Source organism: Lagopus muta, chromosome 4 (genome assembly GCF_023343835.1).
Source record: "Lagopus muta isolate bLagMut1 chromosome 4, bLagMut1 primary, whole genome shotgun sequence".
NCBI classification, from domain to species: Eukaryota; Metazoa; Chordata; class Aves; order Galliformes; family Phasianidae; genus Lagopus; species Lagopus muta.
The window spans coordinates 18,299,425-18,322,641 of NC_064436.1; the positions used below are offsets into that span (position 1 = coordinate 18,299,425).

The window sequence follows — 23,217 nt, forward strand, 5'->3', positions numbered from 1 at the left end:
GAGATGGAGTTTTGTCTGTTTTTTCAAAGCTTAAAAATTGTTTGCCCCTGTACATAAAATGTATGGATCCTTTATCTAATAAGTGGGGTGAGAACATATTGGAGAGCCTGTTAAACTTCGTGTGTCAGCCTGCTGGCATGCTACCGTTGTTGCCCTGTAGAGAAGGCTGGCTTGTTCGTACCTTGATTCTCCCACATGCATTGCACTGTAATAGTCTGAAAGCTTGCTGAGAACCTGTTCAGGATAAAGTGCTGGCAGGGTAAACAGTATAAATTGCTATATAATGTTACCTATAAAAAAGGCTATAGAAGCATGTTACAGAACTTCACAATTGGCATCGGCCTGTGCCATTCCAGCTTGCTTCCAAGAGAAAAATACCATGGACTCTAGCAAGATAATGTGCTCAGATATGATCTTTGTCACTTGAAACAATGAGAGGCTGACATAGCAAATGTAATATTGTACCAGCTTGGGCATCGTGCCCCACTGCAGATGTCCTTAGAGTTCATTGCTTTGGACAGAAATAAAATCTCAGTCTACAGATCTGCACATGGATATTGTCAAATTGGCATGAATGCTTGATGCTTACTATTAAGAAAACGTTCAAAGCCCTTGTGGCAATAATAAGGTTAAAGGTACTGATGTCAGAACATTATGTTGCTATCTGGGTTGATACAAACTGTTGCTCTGGAATGCATGATGTACTTCAGATATCTCATAACGTTCAGTGCTATTATTATCAGAGGTGAATTTTGAGAAGTCTGGACCTTGAAGTAATTGAAAAATGTCTTCAAAGAGATGACCATATTGAAAGAAGACTGATGATCCCATATAGATTGCTTTTCTGTTTTGTTACCTTAGAGTTGTTTTTTTTGTTTTTTTTGTTTCACTCTACTGAGTACAGTTTTTGAGTTTTCCTTAGTCTTGTTATTGTGAGGATGGACTTAAAACACTAGAAGATGATATCTTGACTGCTCTGATGGAATAGAAATTGTACATTTTAAATTATGGAGATAAAGGACCAGAATGAGAAAATATTTTCAGGGCTGAAATCTAGAGTAGTACATAAATAGTATGAATGCTGTAGATTAGGTGTTAACCTTGCACTGCCAGAAACTGCTATAAGCATAGTAATGTAGATATTATTGTCATGCATAATAATCCAATTAAATACATTTTTCAGAGTCAGGTTATTATGTTTTGTGAGCACAGAACATCTCTCCCATAATATAGTAGTTGGAACATTAGAAGAAGTAGAGTCCATCTGCAATAGAAAATATAGTGAATTAAATCTTTTCTAGTGTTGCCTGACCAAGATTTTATGGAAGATGGCTATTGTAACACCTGACAGTAAATAAATTATCTTCATGTATGAAGTACAGTAACTGCAAGTGCTTAATGCCTCAAAGTTTATTTTTGTTTTGTTGGTATATGTTACTTCAGGAGAAAAAGATAAGTACAGTATTAAGAACTCACTTGTATTTTTGTGGCTCACTGGCGGTGTGATCCTGAGAGCCTCAGTTCTCAAGAGAAACTAAAAGAATGAGTGACTCTTGATAGGATGGAAATGGATCTGTACAATGATATTGGAGAAACTAAAAAGCTTCAACATTTTCATACATGAAGTAGGATTCTAAACTAAGAGCCATTTTTGATCCATTTTCTGTTTAGATTTTGAAACTTAATTTGCGTGTTTTCAGAAAAAGCAGTGTAGGCTTCTCGGTTTTGGTGTAGTCTTGAGGTCTTACTGCGTTGATTCAAAGATGACTAAAGAACAGTTGTGTACTTGAAAGGCTTTCATTACTTCTATATGTGGAACTAGTGCATACTATTTCCAACACTACACATTCTGTCCCTTCATCAGAAATTCCCATTGTTCTGGCAGGTAGTAACCGAAGGAAGTTTTTAACTTCTGATATGGCAATTGTGAAGACAAACTGACAGTTGCTTGTGACTCTACGGAATGCGAATACAAGTTGAGAGAATTGCTATGACTGAATGTGATGTAAAAAAATAAGAAGTTTTATGTGTGACAATATTCTGAGTTTACTTAAAGGTTAATTAAGAAAAAAATCAAGGGGAACCTATGCATGTTACTGAAGAGCGTGGAGTATTTCATGGCAAGGAAAATGTGTTTAGATAGCTCAGAAGGCGAGATGGCATTTTGTACTCTGTGAAGGTTCATTCTGAAAACTGTCAGTATTGAATGTTTGGATATATACAAATACCCTCAGGCCTCATGGGAAGCAAAGAAATGTCTGGAAGATGCTGCTATGCTAGGTAGCAAGAATGATGTTCTGAAAATTGAGATTCTGAGTACCAGGAATATGTGCTGGAAGTAAGATGTGTGGACTGCAGAAAGAGGGAGGAATGAAGATTTGCACCTTACTGTAATGAATGGATACTTTGGACTCCACCATAGTATTTTAACTTATACTGTGTTCTGTATGTATGGTGCAGAATTTCTAATGGGTGAACAGGAAGGAGCAAGGATTCTCTTACAGCTATGACTGAAGATTTCATCTCTCTACAATGCAGAAAGAACTTAGTGATCTTATGTTACATGCTGGGTGCCATTGATAACTAAGTGCTTCTCTGTATTTCCCTTGTGGTAGATAGAGTATTTGGAGAACTGTATGATATCACTGAATGAAATCTTAGAATTGTTTATACGACTTAGAGGACTTCAGAAGGTAATTTCATTAATCACCTGATGGTCCTGCTGTGAAATTATCTGCTAACCAGAGATTGTAAGAACACAAAAATTTCCAACAGGTCTGTGGTAGAAGAGCACCTGCTATTTTACTGGTGCTAGCAAACTGTTTTGCATATTCAATTTACTTCTGCAATTAGAAGTAATCTGTTTTCATAAAGCTTCACTACCATGAACTATTCTTCCTCAGTTATTTACATACATTATGATGCAGCACGCAAATGTATGTAAAACCTCTGGATGAATATTTTCTGATTAAACTTATGACAAAGACTTAAATGACTCCATAGTTGTAACACCTATAGAAGAATTCAGAAACTTTTGCTTTTGTGAATTTATTATGATAATACTACTTGTGTATATTTAAGATATGTATTTTTAGCTTACATTACTGTTGTGTGCTAAATGGTGAAAATCTATGTGTATCTATGATACCCTAGAATGTTAATTCAGTACTGCTTACAATGGTCTGAGTGCTGGTGGAATGGATAATAGCAGCGCTACCAATAGGAATAGGCTCTTACTTAAGTGTTTTCATCGCTAGTCATGAAGTGCAGAGGGAATTCTAACAGCCATAGTACTAAATGTATAATGTTTGTTAACTGATGTTAAAGTTTGTGACTTGGGAAGAGGAGGGAAGAAGAGTTCATAATGTCGTTTAACACAGCAGGTGGCTGAGCACCACACAGCCATTCAATCCACCCATTCCCAGTGGGACAGGGGGGAGAATCCAAACAAACAAACAAACAAAAAAAAAACTTGTGTGTTGAGATTTAAAAAAAAAAAAAAAAAAAATTACTAAGATAGGAATAAGGAAAAAGATAAGAGTTATGACTACGTAGAATCCTACTCCCTTCAAAAGTTTCCTTTCAGATGATGTTATACAGTGTATAGTATCCTTATGGTCAATTTAATCCAGCTGTCCTGGTTATGTTCACTCACAGCTCCTTGGGCCCTTTGGTGAGGACAGCCTTGGCTCTGTACAACCCCGTAGCAGCAACTATAAACATTTGATGTGTTACCAACGTGCTTTTTTCTCCTAGAACCAGAACATAGTGTCATAGCAGACACTCTGAAGAAAACAATTCTGTACCAGCTGAAACTAAGCTTATATTCTATGAATCTCACTGGAAAAAGCTTTGTTTTTTGAGTAGAGTGGGAGGTAATTATGTGTTACATAGCTAGTTATAACCAGCCCTGCGTGTTCCTTATCCGTATTTCAAAAAAAAAAAAAAAAGGAGCTGAGACTAGGTGGAAGATGTGGTGTCATTCTAGACAGGCTTTGGACAAGGACAAGTAGAGTGTCAACGTACAAACCTGAAAGGGTTTGGAGCCCTTTGGAGCCCAACAGCAACACCTTATTTTTTCTGACTTAGCTGTTAGAGAAGCTTGTTTATATCTGGCTATGTTGTGGAAGAGAAATTAGTAACATCTTTGTGAATGCATAAATGATGAAAGTAGTTGTTCTTAGTGTGCCAGGTGCATTTACTGACTGTTCTATAAGAGAAGGAACAATCTTGTTTGTTGGTTTTACTATTGTGATAATAGGGAAATATGCTGAACAAATGAACAGCAATGATGTAAAAATCCATGAAGAAGCAGCAGCTGAAATCTGGACCTTTTCTGTCATCGATGACATTTCTGCAGGCAATCAAGACTCAAGAAGCAGAAAGTTTATTTTCTACCTCCCTTTCCCTGCCAGATGTTTATTTTGAAAGCTAATAGCTACGTTACTCAGTATCTGGCTGTTAAAGTATTCTCTCTTTTTTTCTTTTTTACTGTTGTGAACTCAGCAGACATTTCAAGAGCATAAAGGTGAAGGGGCTGCCCCTATTGAGCCTCTAAGTGACCTTGCTGAAAATTTGTCTTCCCATTTATACTCATCCAGAAATGTTTGATCCTAACAGAGCTATCAACACCTTTGATTCTCGCATTCAACAGTGTTCTTTCTTTGTGTTGGATTCTGTTATAAAGTAATTTGGCATTGCTGCATTATCTAGAGACACTTATTTGCACGTGAGTTCATACTATATTTCAAAAAGATAGCTGAGTAGATAAAAACAGCTAAAGATCTGCCTATATTAAGTGTTTGTTGCCCTAATGTCAAATTATTTAGACATTTCTTGTCTTTCAGTGTGATTTGAATCTGCCTTTAGTCTAATTCAGTTAAACATGTTCAGGCCTCTTGCATCTAGCAGAGACTTGACACACATGTTCAGTATTAATGAAACTTGATTTTTTTTCTGATTAAAGTGTTAGCCAGGATAGCTTAAATTGTTTGCTCTCACTAATAAGCCATGTAAGTGCATAAGTAAGAACTTGCAAATGATAGCAATAAAAGACCTTTACTTGGAAATTCTTACTGTGCTGTAGTGAGTGAAAGCACTAAAATTTATAGTAATTGAGTAAATATTTGCTATTATTGGCCTTTTATATTTGGGGCATATCTGAAGACCTAGTAGCCTTTCAGATTTTGCATTCTGTAGCCCACAGAAGGGGGCTACCTCTTTTCAGGTGTTATAAAGCTTGCTGGTTTCTATGTGTCTTTTTTACGTATATGCACATGCGCTCCAGCACTCTCTGGTTTATGGCTGTAGTTGAAAGGCCCCAGTAAACAAGCTGGCTTTGCAGACTCTTCTTAGCTTGGATAGGCTTTCACTGATTGCATCAGTATCCCTTTCTTTTGGATTGATATTGTAGTCTTAATTCCAAAGTGCTGTTTGGGCTTTGGTGTTCAGCAGATGATTATGACCTTGTGTTATCAGCTGAGAGATACTGCCAGACCATAGCATAGTTTTTCATGACTGACGTTGAGAAGCTTATTCCAATACCCCGTTGTCTGGCTTGCCAAGTAGGTTTATACACAAACTGTAAATTGTTCCAAACATTGTTGCCAAGTCAGTCTTTTGTTCAGGAACGTATGAGTTCATATCACCAGTTTTGGTATCTAAGTAGAACTGTAGACTTTTTTTAATCTTTGAGTGCTCTGCACATATGTTGCACTTCTGCAGGTCTGTGGCACTGGTAGGACAGAACTGTAGCACTGCCAGGGAAATGGCCAGACTTCTTAGCTCAGATTTAACCCTCTCATTTCCAAATTCAGATGGACAGTCCTTGAAGCGTAGATTGAAGCTTAAGAGATGCTATTTATTAATGTTTAACCTTTTGGGGTTGTGATTATAACTTTCCATTTTAGTATGAGTATAACCTTTCCCTCCCTTTAGAAAAATGCAGCACTTAGTCATGGCAAGGTGCTAATGTTTAACTTCCTGTAAATTCTACTTTGAGGACATTTAAGCACAGCACCAAATAAATTTATTAACTCTGGACAGTACTTCAGGTGTAATACAGAATGTAATGCTTTTCAGCATCCCATTCTACTGGGGGAATATTAAGTCATGCTGTCCAGATTCACTAAGAAAGATGTTTGTAAAAAGTGGCTTATTCCATTTCTGACACCTTGAATATGTCACCTTTGGGCAGGTATAGCTGTTGCCCAAACATCTGTACAAAGAGTAGTCTTCCAGCTGGAACCTTCCTGAGGCTTGTTTTGTGAACTCAGAGCCATATTTTCAATACTACTTCTCAATGAACATGCTAGGCACCTTGCAGCTTGACCTGTAGGATAAAAATCAAAAATTGAATGTTCCAGTGTTGCCAGGCTTGTTCTCCATTACTGTCATTTCATTCCAGATGAAATGGATTGATTGTGGAAAACTACAGTTTCACTTTGCAGTTTGCCCTGTTGAATCAGGTGCCTTTCTTGCATTACTGTCTTTCACACTCACTCACTCCTGCATGGCTCAATTACAAAACTATGCTGTTAATTTTATTAGCGTGATTGACTTAGGTACCCGTCTGAGTAGCTATGACTCTGCTTTTGATAGGTATGTATAAAAACTTAATCTCCTTATTTTATTCTCTGAATGAATTGGAAGTAAAGACTGCAGCTAAATCTACAAGCAACAACAGTAGTGGACTGTAAGAAACTGATGTGTAGTTTTAATGCGTAACTCATCTGATTTCTAACTCATTTACACCATAGCATATGTAAAATATTCTATGTTGGAGGACAGTTAGCTTTGTATTGTGATGTGAAGAATATTCATTACTTTTTTTTTTTTTTTCAAGACAGATCCAAATTTCAAGATGTTTGTTTTCTGTTCAGTACTTTTACAAGTAAAAGTCCCATTGCTTCAGGGGAAAATTTGCTTCAGTCCAAGATGATAAGGCTCTCTGGATTGTCTTTAAGTAAAAAACTTTGTGTTTGTAGCTGACTCTGATTGTATGTTTGCCTGTCTGGCAGTCTGAAATGGTGGATCAACTCCATGTGCTTTGCTAGAGATGGATCTTTGTTTCCTGTTTGTTCTACTAGTCCTTCTTCTTTGCACAGGTAAAAAACAATCTATATAAAATAATGTGAAAATTCATTAGGTTTTTGGAGTCTCTATTATGTCATGAGAAAGACCTTGATAAAAGAAATGGGTGCAGGTTCCACCTGTGAAAAGGCAATAATAGAGTGGATTAAGTTCTTCAAGTTCAATGTGGGGTTACAGTTGGCTGACAAAGATACAGCATTGGATGCTTTCCAAGCTACTGAAGGAAGGTACAGCTGGTCACAGAGAAGCAGCTGAGAGCATCCATTCTCCTGTGCAGCTTTCTGTAAGCTCTGTAAATACAGGCCATGCACTAAGCTTTACATTTTCATAAAAAGAAAAAAGACGCTTGAAATAATTGGAAACGTATATTGAAGCAAGCCGCTATAGAATTGTGATAAACTGTCATTCACTACTTTTTAATCTTATGTGGAGCCTGACTTGTTACAGTTCTCTTAATGTTTGAAAGAGAGACCTATAGTAAGAAAAATCCTGCTCCCAATTGTTTTGGTGTCTGCTGAAGTCTGTTTTATTATGATCACGCAGTGCGCTCACATCTCAGCCTGAAGTTATGTCCAGTGGTTCAAAGACACGCTGCTATATTTCATGAGCATAGTCTCATGAGTGTGTTTAAAACAGGATATATGTTGAATACAGATTGTACTTTCTTTGAAGATTTGATTTTGCAGTACTTTTGTTTTCAGGCAAGTATGCTGTTGAAATAATTGAGCCTAAACAGCAGAATGTAGCCTGGGATAGTAAAAATATTTTACTGCAGCCTGTCAGGTTGAGTATGTGTCTCCTTAGGAACAAGCACCAGTACCACAGCAAAAGTGTACAGGCAGCTGTAAGATGTAAACTGAAGTAAGTTATTTCCTTTTATTACTTTTTGGTCTTTTTCTGCTGTGTCCCTACTGGGCTAAGCCAGACAAGCTATTTTTGAAGCAAGTGAGTTTAGTTTTTTTAGGAGCCTTTTTCTCTCCTTGCACACGAATCCACACATCAACAGAGAAGATGCTTTTAGAGGTTAACCAGAAGAAACTGTGACACCTGGGGTCTGGGAGCAGAGCAGTTCTGGCACTCTGTTTATTTATCTGCCTTTTTATTTGTAAGCAATAATTGTGCTGCTTTTGTGCTGTTATACAGTAGAGACTTACTGAGCCTTTTAAAGCCACCTATTATTTTTTTTTAATTAGAAGTAACTTCTGCAGCTGTCACTAAGCTCCTCGTCAGATGATATATTTATTATATTAGAAATGAGAGGAGGGACGTGAATAAGACCGACAGGAATATGCTTTGCTCAGGGTGAGGTTTTATGTTTAAATCAGCATGTGTGGGTTAGACAAAGATGATTGCAGTACCAGTGCCTGACTACTTATGTGCTGCTGTTAATCCCGTGGTATTGTATTTCCTTGTCTACCAGCGCACCACTGTCACAACTGAAATAAAAACCCTCTGAATTCAATGAACACTTTAATCTGTCATCATAATCATGCAGGTCTTGTCAGTCATGGCTTAAAAGTCAAGCATGCAGATCAAATCTACAGTAAGAGGAGACACCTGGACTCCACAGTGTAAGTGGAGATAGATTAGGATATTAAATATTTGGTTCATTTATGTTTCAGTGTTTTAACTAAATATGTTGTTGAGTTTTTTTTTTTTTTTCCGATTTATTTAAAATTTTATGAAGACTATTTAGTGACTTTGCAGGAGAAAATTTTTTAGAATAAAATTGAAATGGCAAATTCTGTGGTGGAGATTTATTTTCCTTGTTTGTGGGAATAGTTCAAATTTTCGGCTTGTGCTTGTGCTGACAAGGAAGATGAGAAAATGTTCAGAAGCCTGTAAATCTTCTAAGCTAGATTGCTTCAGGTTTACGTGGGACTCTAAAGCTTACAGTGATTGTAGTCTCAAACTCATATTTGGCTTGGCTATGATTTGTGAACAAATATTTTTGGTAAGCAAATTACACTTATGCTGTGTTTGAAATGAATTTTATGAGCTCTATCTTGCGCTTTGGTAGTCTAGTAACTTCAATATTGCATGCATAGTACGTAAGATGGTAACATTTATGTCTCAAAGTCAAAGACAATATTGCTAGAACTCTTAAGATTAAAAAAAAAAAGTTAACGTATTTAAGAAGGTAATACCCTTTCTAGAAATTACTGTTCTGTATGTACTTCAGCAGAATCATGGAAAAATTGCAGTAGGAATGTCATATTTCTGTTTCAGGATGCTGTGTGACGTTTACAAGCTGTAACTTTTTCAAACTCACTTTTAAGACATTTATGAAAATGCTTTAGTAATCTGAATTGGTATGTGAGAGTGCAGCAGAACTCCCAGCCAGTGAAGAGCCTTTGGGGTACCCATACCGTTATTAATCCTTACGTACTTTTACTTTCAGTACTTCCAGTGAAAATAAAATGACTGATTGCAGTAAGGGTTGTGAGTAGGCGACATGATTTTGTCAACAATGCCTCTCCCTTGCTATTGTGAGACTCAATTTTCAATGGCTTACAGTTTTTTTTGCAAAAAGTTAACCGCAGTCTGCTAGCATTTCTTTTGGACTAGCTGTTTAAAAATGAAAATTTAAATGAATTCTGGCTTTACGTATTTTTTTGTTAACAAAATCTCATGTAGCGCCAGTTTGAAGTGAAAGATTGAGATGCGTTGGCTGCTATTTTTATATTTTTATATTTTTATTTACCTCTGAAATTGCCATGTAGGGAAGGAAGACATTCTGAGTTCAAAATATGATAAACCTTTGAAGAAAATATCATTTCCTTTCCCCAATACAGCTTGTGTTTGCACTGGGGTGAGCCATCCCTCCTGCTCAAAAGCAAACCCCAGCATCTGTGGTACTTCTCCTGCAGGTGAGTGTCTGAGCAGGGTTTTTCGTGGGCTTTGACAACCCAGTTCATGGAGTTGCCATTGTGCTGAGAGTGACGTGAAACCATCAAGAAAAAAGAATTGAAGAATTAAAAACAAAAAATGTGAAATTGAAATGCAAAGGAAAAAGAACCCAAAGAACTTGGTAGGAAGCTACAGCGAAAGGAATACAGGAGTACTAGGTTTTGGAGGAGATAGAAAAGTCCGTTTAGATTTTACTGTTCTGTTGGCACTTCAGCATTGGTTTCGTAAGAGCCTGTGCTCATTAGCTGTGGCATGGTGGAGATGCCCTCTTTTCCGCAGAGAGAAGAGCTGAGCACCTTCAGTCACATTAGGGAGCTTTGGAGTAGTGGGGTCTGCTTAGGTCACAGCAATGACCAAAGTTTCCCCTGTGCATACAAGCCCTTGTGCTTCAGTGAAAAATCACTATGGCTGAGTGCAACTTGGCACAAGTAACATGAAAATCACAGGCAGGATATGTACTTGTATAGCATTTACTGTTTGGAATAGTAAGTACTACTTACTGACATCAAGAGGTCTTTATTTCTTAACAGCAGTGCTTGAAGTGCTGCCAGCCTACGCTGTCCTGTCCTATAGCCTATGATACTGTGTAGGTACTAGATAATGTTGACTCCTTGGGAACCATGAAATGCTCTTTGCTTAAGATTAGCACGTCCAAAGCACTGTGTTTGAGAAAAGTTGTTAGAATTATATCATTTTCCTAAGATGCAATTTCTGTTACTGAGAAGCACAGGTGGAGGATTAGCTTTTAACAGCTTTCCATTCTGAAGCTTTTGCTTTTATACATATATTGTCGTACCCTGCAGTTAAGCAAACATACAGAATAGTTGAATATTCTCAGATCTGATCTTAAAGGGGATTTAAATTCTGTTGGGGTTTAAAAAAAAATAAATTAATACTTTATTTCATCTACTTGAATATTTGAAAAAGTTAAATGAAGTTTAGATATTCTTTATACAACAACTGCTTTTTTGCATCATAGGGCAAACTATTGATATGGCATGATAATAATACAATGGAATGGCTAGTTGAAATGATGAGAAGACTTTCATGCCTTGCTAGTGTAGAATAGCTATCTCTGCATACTTCAGCTGTCCCTCAGCAGTATTTGTAAGCCAGGTGACAGCAGCTATTTCTGTGTTTGTAAAGATGACCATGTGTGCACAAAGTGTTATGTGTTCATTAAAATAGTTTAATGGTGTCACTACTACACTTTAATCTGCAAGAATCAGCAAACTGTTCTAGTCCAGGCTACCAGGAATTATTTCTAACTGCCTTAACAAGATAGATCAGAACTCCAGCTTCTGGCTGGACACAATACATGATATGACATGGATTGTTTGGTTGCTTATCTTATAAATGTAACTGTTGATCTTAGTATTTTGGGTACCACCAGCTAAACGTATTCTGCCCCAACTGTAGTAGTGTAGGAACCTGTGAAAGATGCAGGGTTTAAAAACTATTTCCTCAGCATTGTTAAACCTTATTAGATTTAGATTGTGTTAGCAGCAATGTCTCTTACTTAAGTCTTTATCCTACAGAATGAAAATATTGATGTGAATAAACTTTGGAACTGCTATGCATGCACAGGAATCTTGTAATTCAGTGAAGGTTTGTGATGTATCTATGAATAATTCTAACTTATGGGCTAAATGGAAAACTGGAAAAAGCGTCTACTGGTTACCCATAGCCAAGAACTGAATATTATGCATGTTTTGCTTGTCAAGGCTTGTCTTCTGCTTTATAACTGAAGACATTAAGTCTTGCTTGAGAAATTTTTTGCCCTTGTCTATATGTTATTAGGCAACAGGAGGAAACAGAATTTAACTTTCAGGATGAAAGCGAGCTGTCTGTAGAGAAATTCTGAAAGCAAATTTTGCATGTAGTCATTTCCTGAGAATTGGAGCTGCTTTTGGGAAAAGTAAGAACACATGGTCAGGGAGGTGCTTCTTGCTGGGCTCTGCAGGAAAGGCGGCACTAGGCTGTTTATCTCCAGCTGATGACTTCTGGTATAGAGCAACTAGTGGAACAGTGCTTCTCCTGTGGGAGCTGGGCTTCAGTGTGTTTTAGCCTCGTGCTAAATGGCAGTACAGAATCGAAGAAAATTCAGAAAAATATAATAATGGTTTATGATATGGAGAAAATTCAACTGAAGAAACTGGAAAAAAATAGAGTATGCTCACCTTACAAAGAGTAAGAGAGGTTAAAAAAAATCATTGTAAAAAATTGTTAAATGGTAAAATGATATAAAAATAAAAAGCTGGATAGGCAATGTGTCATTTGACATTAGGAGACCGGGGAACTTACATCTGTGATTTTACAAGAAAATAAACTTGATAAAAAGAAACAAATATTCCTTGAAATAGGCTTGAAATTTTTTGAAATGGTGAAACTTTGTGTCACATGTAATTTCTTATGCAAGGAATTTATAAGATTAAGGATTAGGCAGTGTTATGGCTATAAAATGAATTCAGCGTTATAGAACTAAATGATGAGAGTTTTTGGACTGGATGTTGCTCTCTATGCTGCAATCGTATTTAATTGCTAGGGAAGAAAGTGGAAAAGTGTATGTGCAGTTCTGGCTGTACTGCAGGCAGTGGTCATCGGATCCTTTCGGCGCCCTCAGTAGTATCTGATACCAGTGAAATGATGTTGGGCTAGATGCATCTAGTCAAACAGCATTTAGTATGAACAGAAGTGGTAAAAGGAATCTGACCCAGGGAGGTCAGATGTCTCAACGGTGGATCAGATAGACTGATTTTGGCATTTCCTCAGCCAAGTTGCATAATAGCCTCTGACACCTATCCAAGCCCTTGGGCTGCACTGATGTTTCATGGTGAGCCAAGAAGAAGATGGACTGCGTGTGAAACAATAAATGTTATTTATCCAGCTGAGGCCCAAGGGGAGGAGATAATTTTATGAGGTAGGAAATTCAGGCAGGCTGAACCAGACAGGCTGAGGTACAAAACGGGAGATGGACACCCCACCAGGTGGGGTGGCTATGCAGAGCGGCAGGAAAGAGAAGTCCAAGCATTACATGAACTGAACAAGCTGAGAAAAAAGGGAAGAGCAAAAAAGCTGATGAAGTAGGCTGGAACAAATCCACACAGCACTTGTAAGTAAGAATATGCTCATGAGATAGAAATCCTCCCCATTCTTCCCTACTTGGTCTGGAATTGATGGCAGCTCTGACAGAAAGAACTACAGAAGTGTCTGTCGAATCTCACATAGCCCAGGCATCCATCCCGGGAGAGCTCAGTCTGCTGGGATGTGGCTATCCTGTTTTCTGTCCCCCGTGCCCATACCGGGAGGAAGAGGCTAGCAGGATTGGTCTGATAATCACACGGCATTAACTGGAGTCACTTCTGCTTGTGGCATGCATGCTTCCCAGGAATAGCCATTAGGCTCAGCAGCTGCTCTGCTGGCCTGCACCATCCCAGTGTCCCTGCAGCTGTAAGACACAAAGAGCTTAGTTTGCTGGGAAGCTGTTTGCTCAAGGTGAGCAGAGCAGCACTGCTGGTCATTTCTGCATTTAACAGGGAGAGGCGTGAAATGGAATTAATGGAGAGAGGTGGATTGTAGTCTGCTTGTGGAGAGAGTTGAGTCCATTGGCAAATAAAGGTGGTGGAAATTGAAGTGCAACCAGAAGCTGTTATTTTGCCAGTATTACAGTTAAACCACGAAGAAGAGTTTGACTTGGTTTGGTTCAGCTGACTGCTAAGTATTTAACCACATTATTGCAGCAAAGTTGCTAGTCTTATGCCTAATCATACTAAAGTAATTCCACTCACTTCAGCAAATTTGATCAGGATTTACTCTGAAAATGTAATTGGGCTAGTTTTAGGGGTTTTTTGTTTGGACTTGACATGACAAGGATATTCTTATTTGCAGTAGAATGTGTGAAACAAGTGTCCTTGGAAATGACCGGACAATATTCTTTTCATATACACGTGAAATATTCATTACTTTAAACAGTAGCTGTATGTGAGTGAGGGGTTGTGTGAGCAACGTCCTGTGAGCATCAATAAAACAGCTAACAGGATGGTGCACGGGCTTTGGTGCAGGAACTCTTATTTACAGTAATAGTGAATACCTATAATATAAGAAGGATAAATTATTTTCCTTTGATAATGCCACTGTAGTGCTTTCCATAATCAGGCGCAAGTTTGACTTCTAGATCAGCTCATGACCAAATTGCAAATCATTCTGGTATGCTGATAATGTAGGTCTTGTCTACTGGATGTTTTTTCCATCTGTGTGCTGCTTTGGTTATGCTGAAGTTATTTGCTGTAAACAGATCAATAATGGAAAGTATATAGGTGGTGCTAGCAGAACAGTGTGCTGGTACCACCCACAGCTCCATTCTGTCTGTCTCCTGTTAACAAACTTCTTAGCTGGTGTGAAGCAGTGTGACTTAGTGATCATCACTGGTTTATAGTTAAAAATCAGTTTTTAACTCAGTTTTTTCAGTGCCTCAGAAATGTGCACTGTTAGTCTAAAATCTTATTAACTAAAAATGTATCTCAGAAGGGAAACATTATTATTGTTTAGACTTTTAATATACCAGTCATTTCCATTTGAACAAGGGCAATCTGTGTGCTTGTTATGTTCTTTTTTGCAAAGCATATGGAGAACTGAAGAAAATCCCTGCTTTTGCTGTCCACTGTGCCAGCAATGTACAGCATCTTCACATCTGTCTTTAATAAATCAATGATATAATTTATCACACGATCCATCCACGTACTTAAAATGCACAGATATATTTTAAGAGTATGCTTTCTCTTTGTTTTATCTGATTTGAAAAATGTGCATAACCTAAAACTGGAATTTATGGTGTCCATAGCTATTAAATTAAATTCTTTTATCTATTAATGCTGCTTTGTGCTTTTCTAGTTGCTTGATGCAGCCCTGCAGCCAGGTGAAGGATCTAGCCATCTTGGTTTCGTAGTGTCTGATATGATGCTATGTTTTGGTTTGGGGAGAAGAACAGTGTAGATAACACACTGATGATTTAGTCACTGATCATTTCACTCTTAGTAAATGTTGTTGTTTTTTTTTTTATCTCAACCCATGAGATTCACCTGTTTATTTTCCCCTGGTTATCTCCTCCATCCCACTGGGAGTGTGGAGTGAGCAAATAGTTGTGTGGTGCTGAGCTGCCTGCCAGGTTAAATGACAACAGTAGTTAAGCCCTTCCGTCCTGTGATGCTGGCATGTTGGTTCTCACCTTGTAAGAGGTGTGTTTGCTGTATGTGACCCTGATACACAGTAGAGCATGTAGTGGAGTAAATTCAATGTACTCTACTTTCCTCTGATAAAAAAAAAAAATGATGCTTATTCAGCAACATAAAAACAGTAGATCCACTGCATTAAAAAGAAAGAAGTCCTGCTAATGAGACCTCTCCAGGACTAAAGCAATAATCTGATAACAATCTATCTGTAGTAATGTTTCTGTTTTGGATCACTATAATTTGGTATTCATGAAGGCACAGTTTAGAATAGACATTACTAGAAGATGAACGTTGCCAAAGTTGTGTTTTTTATCTTTGAAAATGTCTTGGAAAACCTGAAAAAGAATTCTTGTTCCTGGCCTATGGTCTCTTCAGGTACTACTGAAGAGTACATTGGTAGTTGCTTTGACTTCTAAAGACTATTGAGACTAACTTTTATTTTTAGTTGGATGAAATGAAGGAGGTGAGGAGGAATTGGCTGCAGCCTCGCAGTCCATGTCCCTTGCTGGCAGAGACACCTCCCTCAGACCAGGTTGTTCAAAGCCCCACTCAGCGTGACCTTGAATGCTTCCAGGGAGGGGGGCATCCACAGCCTCTCTGGGCAACCTGTTCCAGTGTCTCACTGTCCTCGCAGTGAAGAATTTCTTCCTGATACCTAGCCTAAATCTACCTTATTCCTGTTTGAAGTCACTTCTCCTTGTCCTGTCACTACATGCCCTTATAAGAGTCCCTCCCCACCTTTCCTGTAGTTCCCCTCCAAGTATGGGAAGGACACTATAAGGTCCCCCTGGAGCCTTCCTTAGGCTGAAGAGACACAGACCTCTGCAGGTCTTTCCTCTTCCACTTCTTACATTTTTGGGGGGGCAGTGGGACTATAGCCATTGCCAATAGAGTCTGAGGCAAAACAGTCATTGAGCACCTCAGGTTTCTCTGTATCTCTTGTGACCAGATCTCCAGTTTCCTGCAGGAGAGGGCATGCATCTTCCCTGGCCTCCCTTTAGTTGTTAATATACCTGTAGAATTTCTTAGAATTTCTCCTTGTTTCCCTTTATGTCCCTAGCTAGATTTAATTCTGTGTTGAACCTTTCCTAACCTGATCCCTGGTTGCTCATATAATTTCTGTGTAGTCCTGCCAGGTAGCCCGCTCCTGCTTCTGCTTCCCATAGACTTTCTTTTTCCAAGTCCAACCTGTTGATCCACGGAGGCCTCCTGGCATTCTTTTCTACCTTCCTTTTTCTCAGGATGCACTGCTTCTGAGCTTGGAGGAGATGGTTCTTGAATGCTGACCAGCCTTCTTGAGCCTCTCTTCCCTCCAGGGCTTTCTCCCACGTCACCATGCAAGGCTTTCCCTGAAGAGGTCAAAGTCTGCTCTCCTGAAGTCCAGACTAGCAAGCTTGCTGCGTACCCTGTTTGATGTCCTAGGGATCTTGAAATGCACCATTTCATGATCAATGCAACCAAGGCTGCCTTGAGCTTTACATTGCTTGCTTAGCCTCTCTTTGTTGGTCCAGCACAGCACTTCTTCTTATGGGTTCCTGTACCACTTGGAAGAGGAAGTTATCATCAATGCATTCCAGAAATCTTTTCTATTCCTTGTTCCATGCGGTGTTGTCCCTTCAGCAGATATCAGGCTGGTTTAAGTCCCCCATGAAGACCATGTTTTGTGAATGTGAAACTACTCCTGTCTTTTTATAAAAGGCCTCATCTACTCAATCTTCCTGGTCAGACAGACCCCCATTGCAATGTCTCCTTCCCCTGCTGTCCCTTTAACCCTAACCCATAAGCTTCCTGTCAGCTCCTCATCCATCCCCAGGTGGAGACTGGGGATGAACTCCAGTTGGTCAGTGATGTAGAGGCTGATTTACCAATTGGAGTTCCCTTATCCTGCTCCTTAGGTGCTGCCTTAATGGCCTGTGATCCAACTCTGGGCCCAGGGCACTCATTATGATCATCACCCTCAAAGTGGAATGGTTCGATCCCCTGGTAACTCTAGTTTAAAGCTCCCCAATTAAATTGGAAAGCTTGTAGTCAAAGATGGTCTTTCCCTTCTCTGAGAGATGAACCCCATTCTCCAACAGAAGACCAGTTTTCTCTGAACTACTTCTGTGACATAAGTAGCCAAAGCTACTCAGTACTGACTTGGTACTTTATATTGACTTGATACTTCCTATTGCTTACAATTCTGTTAAAATATCACGTCTCAAAGTCTAAAGCTTTTATCTAGCTGAAGTCTGGTTGTTTTTTTTTTTTTTTTTTTTTTTTTTTAATGCATCAGTCCCTTCTGGGTAGATGAGATGACAGCTAATGTCTTGTGCTTGAGAAGATAACTATTTGACTTTTTAAATAAAAACATCTTATTTCTTTCATTTTCAAAATTCTCTTCGTAGATATGGTGTTAAATTTTTGTTTTTAAGCATTAAAAAAAAAAAAAAAAACCAAGAAATTTCACAAAAGTTAGGCTCATAAATGGTTGTGGTAAAATAAAATAGTTTCTAATATTGTGAAGCTCAACTAAGTTAACAACGAAAAACAGCTGATCCTTGGGCAATTTACTTTTACTACCTACCTACAGAAAAATCTAGTAAGCTTAAGAAAACAATGTATTGGCAAACTTAGCTACTATAAGTTAACTTTTGTTTATTCCTCAGTATCATTAATTTTTATTAAGGCAGCTCATTCTGCTGAGATTTGACCTTTGTTTTTCATTATAAAGTATCCATTTTTAATATGCATATATGTTTAAAAGAAAACTACTACTTAAATGCTCTGTATTAAATTCAATTCAGCACGGGCCTTTCTAGTAATATTGTAGAGAGATTTTTATCCTGGTCATGAAAGTTCAGAATATTTACATCATAGTCTTGTATCCTTATGCAAGCTGTATAAAAAAAAAAAAAAAAAAAAAAAAAGACTTTGTAAAATGAAGTTGTGCCTCTGACTCCATTGACTGTTCCTGTTGCTGCATTGAATCTTCACCACATCCTCCAATTAGTGCAAAGTTATAAAAACTCTAGACAGATGGGAAACTCATATTTATAGCAAAATACCCAGGTTTTGATAAGCACAATTGCAGAGAGGCAGAGAGCAGCAGATGATGTTAACAGTTAAAATGTAGGGAAAGCAGCCTGTTCAGGAAAAAGATGAAAGCTCATGTGCATTCTGAGGCAGTAGGTCATCTAATGATGGTCTTACATGTGAGCGTTTCTGTGAATCGGAACCATCTGTGACAAAGTGCTTAAAAAGCATTGTTTTGTACCGGTAAAAATAAATAAATATAGAAAAAGAAATTTCTTTGAAAGCTCTCAATGGGTTGAGAGCCCTTGCAAATTCCACCTCTCATTTCTCAGTTTCTGAAGGGTTTACAAAGGCCACTGCCTTGAAAGAGTCCAGAGTAGTGCAGAAGTGTAAAAAGCTATTCGGGGGTGGAAAAGGGAGTTGCTCATATCTGGGCAGGGATCAAGTTCATTGTTGCTACAGAATGATTTTCCTAACTTCAATGTTGTGCTTGCTTTGGGAATGTTGTAATAATTTCCCAATGCTGAATACTTGCACGCATCTGAATCTAGTCTCCTCAGAGTAGTGGTTTGGGAAGGATCAGTGCTTGGCGTCAGAGGGAAGAACTGTTCGTAGAACCTGTTCTTTGCCATCACTGCAGGTAGCTATCCAACTGGCAGGTTATTTTACTATGGAAAGCTGTTTTACTGGATGAAATTCCCTGTTTCCTAATATCCATAGCTTGGGATTGGCCTCATGGTTTTCTCTTTGTGGTTCGGCTGCAAACAAGCAGAAGGCAGAAGTTTTTTAGTTCTGAAGTTCTGTTTTCTCAAGGGAGAACTTGGCAGTAGATGTGCATATATGCATGTGCACACCTATAGTGCAGATGAAGTGTAATAAAATAGTATTCCACAAAACAGACTGAATATCTTGTTGTTTTATGCTGAAGGACAGAAAAGAAAATATTGTTTCCAGGTAAATAAGCTTATAGTTTTCTTTTGCACGTCTGTGTGTGATCAGCCCAAACTTCTGCGTACCCATATTTGGGAGCCTGGGGCAGCCAGAGAAATCTCGCAGCAGGCTGATGCATGACTGCAGGGATACATAAGGAAACTGACAAGTTTCAGTGTTCAGAGCTGGAAAAAAATGTTGGGGAAAAAAGCCTACATATAAATGTATTGCATGAAACAAGTTCTTATCTGTGTAAGAAGTTTCTATGTATCTCTTGCAGAGACCAGAGCATTTCAGGAGAAAGCTACATGTTTTCCATAAAGAAGTTTTTCAGATATAACAGCAAAATATTCTCATTTGCTTGATATTCTGTTGATAATGAATATCCTTCGCTGTTCTTTTTGTCTTTAATGTCTTAATTTTGTTGTCTTAAACTTTCATTGCATTATGCCACCACTGTCCTTATTAGAACAAGACAGAAGCTGTCTCATTTCATCCTAGCTGTACAGGGAGAGGTGACTGTGCCTTCCTGCACTCCAAGAACAGTTTGTCAAGAAGAAAAGAGGAATGTGATATTGATGCCTGCAGTTTAGGGAGGATGTTGAAGTGCATAAATGAATGACAAAAAAATTTTCTTTAGAGGCTGCAGAAAACTCTTACTGTAGTATGTAAATGTTTGTGGGGAAAGAACTATGACTAATAAGGGTTTCCTTAGCAAAAAGTATACGAGCACCAAGCTGGTCTGTTAAGGCAAACATGTAAACTGGAAGCAAAGCAACCTAGACAAGCTGTTCGTATTTGGGGTGTGGGGAGTCAAGTAAGTGTTTCTTTGTCATTATTTCTATCAATAATTATTTCTATCAATATTTTCAGGTAAGGGCAGGTTGTTTTTATAAGAGGATGTGCTCTTAGAAATACACGCTAACCTTGCTTTCTGTAGGAATAACTGAAAGCAATTTAATGCTTTGTGATAAATTAGACTTAAGAAGATTGAAGGAAAGGCATAGTAATTCAAAGGAATATAAAAATACAAAGACTTTAGATGTAGTTTTTGGTTTGGTTTTGTGCTTAATGGAGTGAAAAGGAATTCTGTCTAATCTGAGGCCTGTGGTGGCTAGCATAAGAATTGATGAGCTTCTGTGCAGTAAGTTGGACTTAAAAATGCTCTTGTAATTAGAACAGTGAAATAAATACTAGGGGAAACAAGTCTGTGTAAGTTGTAGGAATATTTTCAAAGTGGTTGACTTGCGCCATGAGAAAGAGGGATGAGCTGGACGACCTCTGCAGTTTCTCCCAGCCTTTTTTTCCTCGGAGACTGTACTACATATCATAGCTCTTTGTTTCATCTTTGGCTTCCTGAATCGTTGTTTATCTTTGACCCTGCTCAACTATGTCTGGATCTTTCTCTGACTGTCTTACACAGCTGTTCCTGAGCATCAAACTCAAATGATATTCTACATGTTTCATTTCAAGACAAATTGTTAAGATGTACCATCTTCTTTTTAGGTCCTCCAGGGAAAAGAGGTAAGCGGGGCAGAAGAGGAGAGACTGGTAAGTTTTCACCTTCCTAAATTGCATTACTGTTTGATGCTTGGGTGTTTTTGCAAAGTTACATACCAGCATGCATTCATTTTTATTTTCACTGCTTTCTGTGCTCTGAAAGAGAGCTCTGAAACTTCTTTTGTAGAAATATGTGACCCTTGGCATAGACCTGGTGGCCCTCTGGATACATGTCTAGTCTCTAGTGTCCCTTCTTTGTAGTCACACTTCATAATGGTTGGCATAGTACAATTGGCAACATTACTGGTAACTGTCAAATCATTCCAGTGTCTTCTGAGGTTAGCATAGATCAGAGAAACTCTGGTAGTCAGCAGTTGAAATACTGTAAGTCAGCATTGCATTGGGCCTTCGGATTGAGACGAAGTTTTAGAAGGAAGGGAGTAAGGTAAGGATGTCAGTATCCAGGGAAATAATGTGATAAATAGAGTACTCTGCGTGAGAGACATTGCTGTTAACTAGAAACAAGTAGCAAGTTAGTTGTCATGGAAATGAGAAAAATATTGGGTTGTTTGTTATCCTGTATCGGGGAGCTTGCTGTTGAGGTCTGAACGTTGGTGTAAAACTTGAAATTTCTTTTGAAACAATACTGTGGGATGCTGTGTACCTCTTCCTGCTGACAATCATGGGAATTGAGTCTACTGTTTATCTTGAAGAACTGAGCCTTCAGTGAAGGTGAATTTTCTAAAACTGATGTAGAAGAAAATGAACATTTTTAATTTCCTTGGTTGTCGTGTCTGTTCTGCTAGTAAGGAAAGCATTCTAATCAACTTGATCTCTACAAATTCATTAGTAGCTCTTCTTAACCCTTTAAATTGTCATTTATCCACCTCTTTCTGTATTTTCAGAATCAGAAAACTGAAAACAAGTCCTGCCAAAAGTTAATGTAAATCACCTTGATGTGTTCATTTGAGATTGGATTAATATTTACTTAGAGACAAATGCTATGCTACAGAAATATATTCTGTGGTTAAAGACTCTTACAAATGTTCCTGGCAATTACTTTGCAGTATGCTTGTTTGTTCATTTTATGTCTCAAATAAACACACATTAAACTATTAACAAAGGAAATTGATCTCTCCCATTTAAAAACAGACCTGCACTTTAAAATGCTGTTTAAGAATATTTACCAGTATAAAGAAATCACTTTAGTTACAGGATAATAAAATTGCATTGTTAAAAACAAAAGGCTATCAATATTAAAAGCAATCTCAGAGTACAGCTGCTGTGGTTTTATAACCTTTTTCACTTTGCTTTATTCAGAAATTAGAGAGAGGCATAAAAGCTAATGAAATGCCATTGGTTTGAGAGCTGCAGCTGCTCAGCTTAAAAAGACTGAAATAGTAGATTTGATTTGTAGCCCTTTGATAATGTTTCCAAGAACTGCCATACAAAAGTCTTTGAGTCTAAATAATTGAAAAAATGTGCAAATATCACTTCATGAAGTGTGACATTTTAACAAGGAATGTTTTATACGTGTGCCTTGAGAAAGGAAGGTGATGAAAAGAAAGTTCAGCGCTGTCAGGTGGCCACTGAAACCTCCCCTTATAGGCAAGTTAGAAGACTGGAGGTTGCTGGTGCATGTATGTCTTGACTAGATGCCAAGGTTAAATGCCAAGGGTACTTTGAGCAATTTTGCAGCCAAGCTGTGATGAGATGCCTAACTGTGTGGCTAACTGAAAGTGGTGATGTGGTTACGTTTGTTTTGTGTGGAGTCGGACAAAACAAACCGTAGTCCATGGCTGGTATTTTTGGCCTGGCATAAAATTGCATGGAAATGGATGGAGAAACAACTTTCGTAAGATTGCATGACCTTAGTTCAAGGATTGACTTCTTTGGTAAGGTAAGAGCATGCATTTGAGCATTAGCTGTATTTACACGTTGCAAAGCACAGCCAAAACCAAAAGAACTTGAGTGGGAAAATGTGTACGATGCATCAGCAGCATTGCTGGCTTACAATCCTGAAACCTTGTGTTTGGGTTTGTACATTTGTGTCTGTCTTTAATAATTTCATAAGCTTACAAATTCTTTTTTGTCTGTCTTTTTTTCCCCTCCTCTTTTCCCATCCTCCCTCCCCACAGGACCTCCTGTAAGTACAGTGATACATTGTTGGTTCTTCCAGAATCAGGGAGAAATCGATGTTAGATCCTGTTTTGTTACCACCACAATAAACTGATCGTGTATCAACAGGAGGGAATCTTGATGTTTATACTTACACAGCATAAACACTCGCTTATTATTTTGGAGCTGCATAATTTAGCCAGAAAGTTCCTTAAGGAAATTTTATCTAAAACTATAAAGCTTTACATTCAGCACTTCAGATAACAGTTTGGATCGCAATTCCATGTAAGTACATTATATTCATTTGCTTATGACTTGGTAACAAAAATTTTACTACAGTATAAAAATAAGTGAGTATGCTTTCTTAAGTCTAGACTCAGTCACTCTGCCTTTTACCCGGTAGCAGCTTGCTCTGCCATTGTCA

General features: G+C 38.2%; 1 protein-coding gene across 1 annotated transcript in view; it reads left to right on the forward strand.

Moving 5' to 3' along the window:
* LOC125692579 (collagen alpha-1(XXV) chain-like) overlaps positions 1-23,089 on the forward strand; it is a 150,177-nt gene extending 127,088 nt beyond the window's left edge. The window contains exons 3-4 of the mRNA XM_048943263.1: positions 20,682-20,726; positions 22,814-23,089. Coding sequence (XP_048799220.1) covers positions 20,682-20,726; positions 22,814-22,908 — 140 coding nt within the window. The 3' untranslated portion in view covers positions 22,909-23,089. The remainder of the gene's footprint in view (positions 1-20,681; positions 20,727-22,813) is intronic.
* Positions 23,090-23,217: the final 128 nt, after the last annotated feature.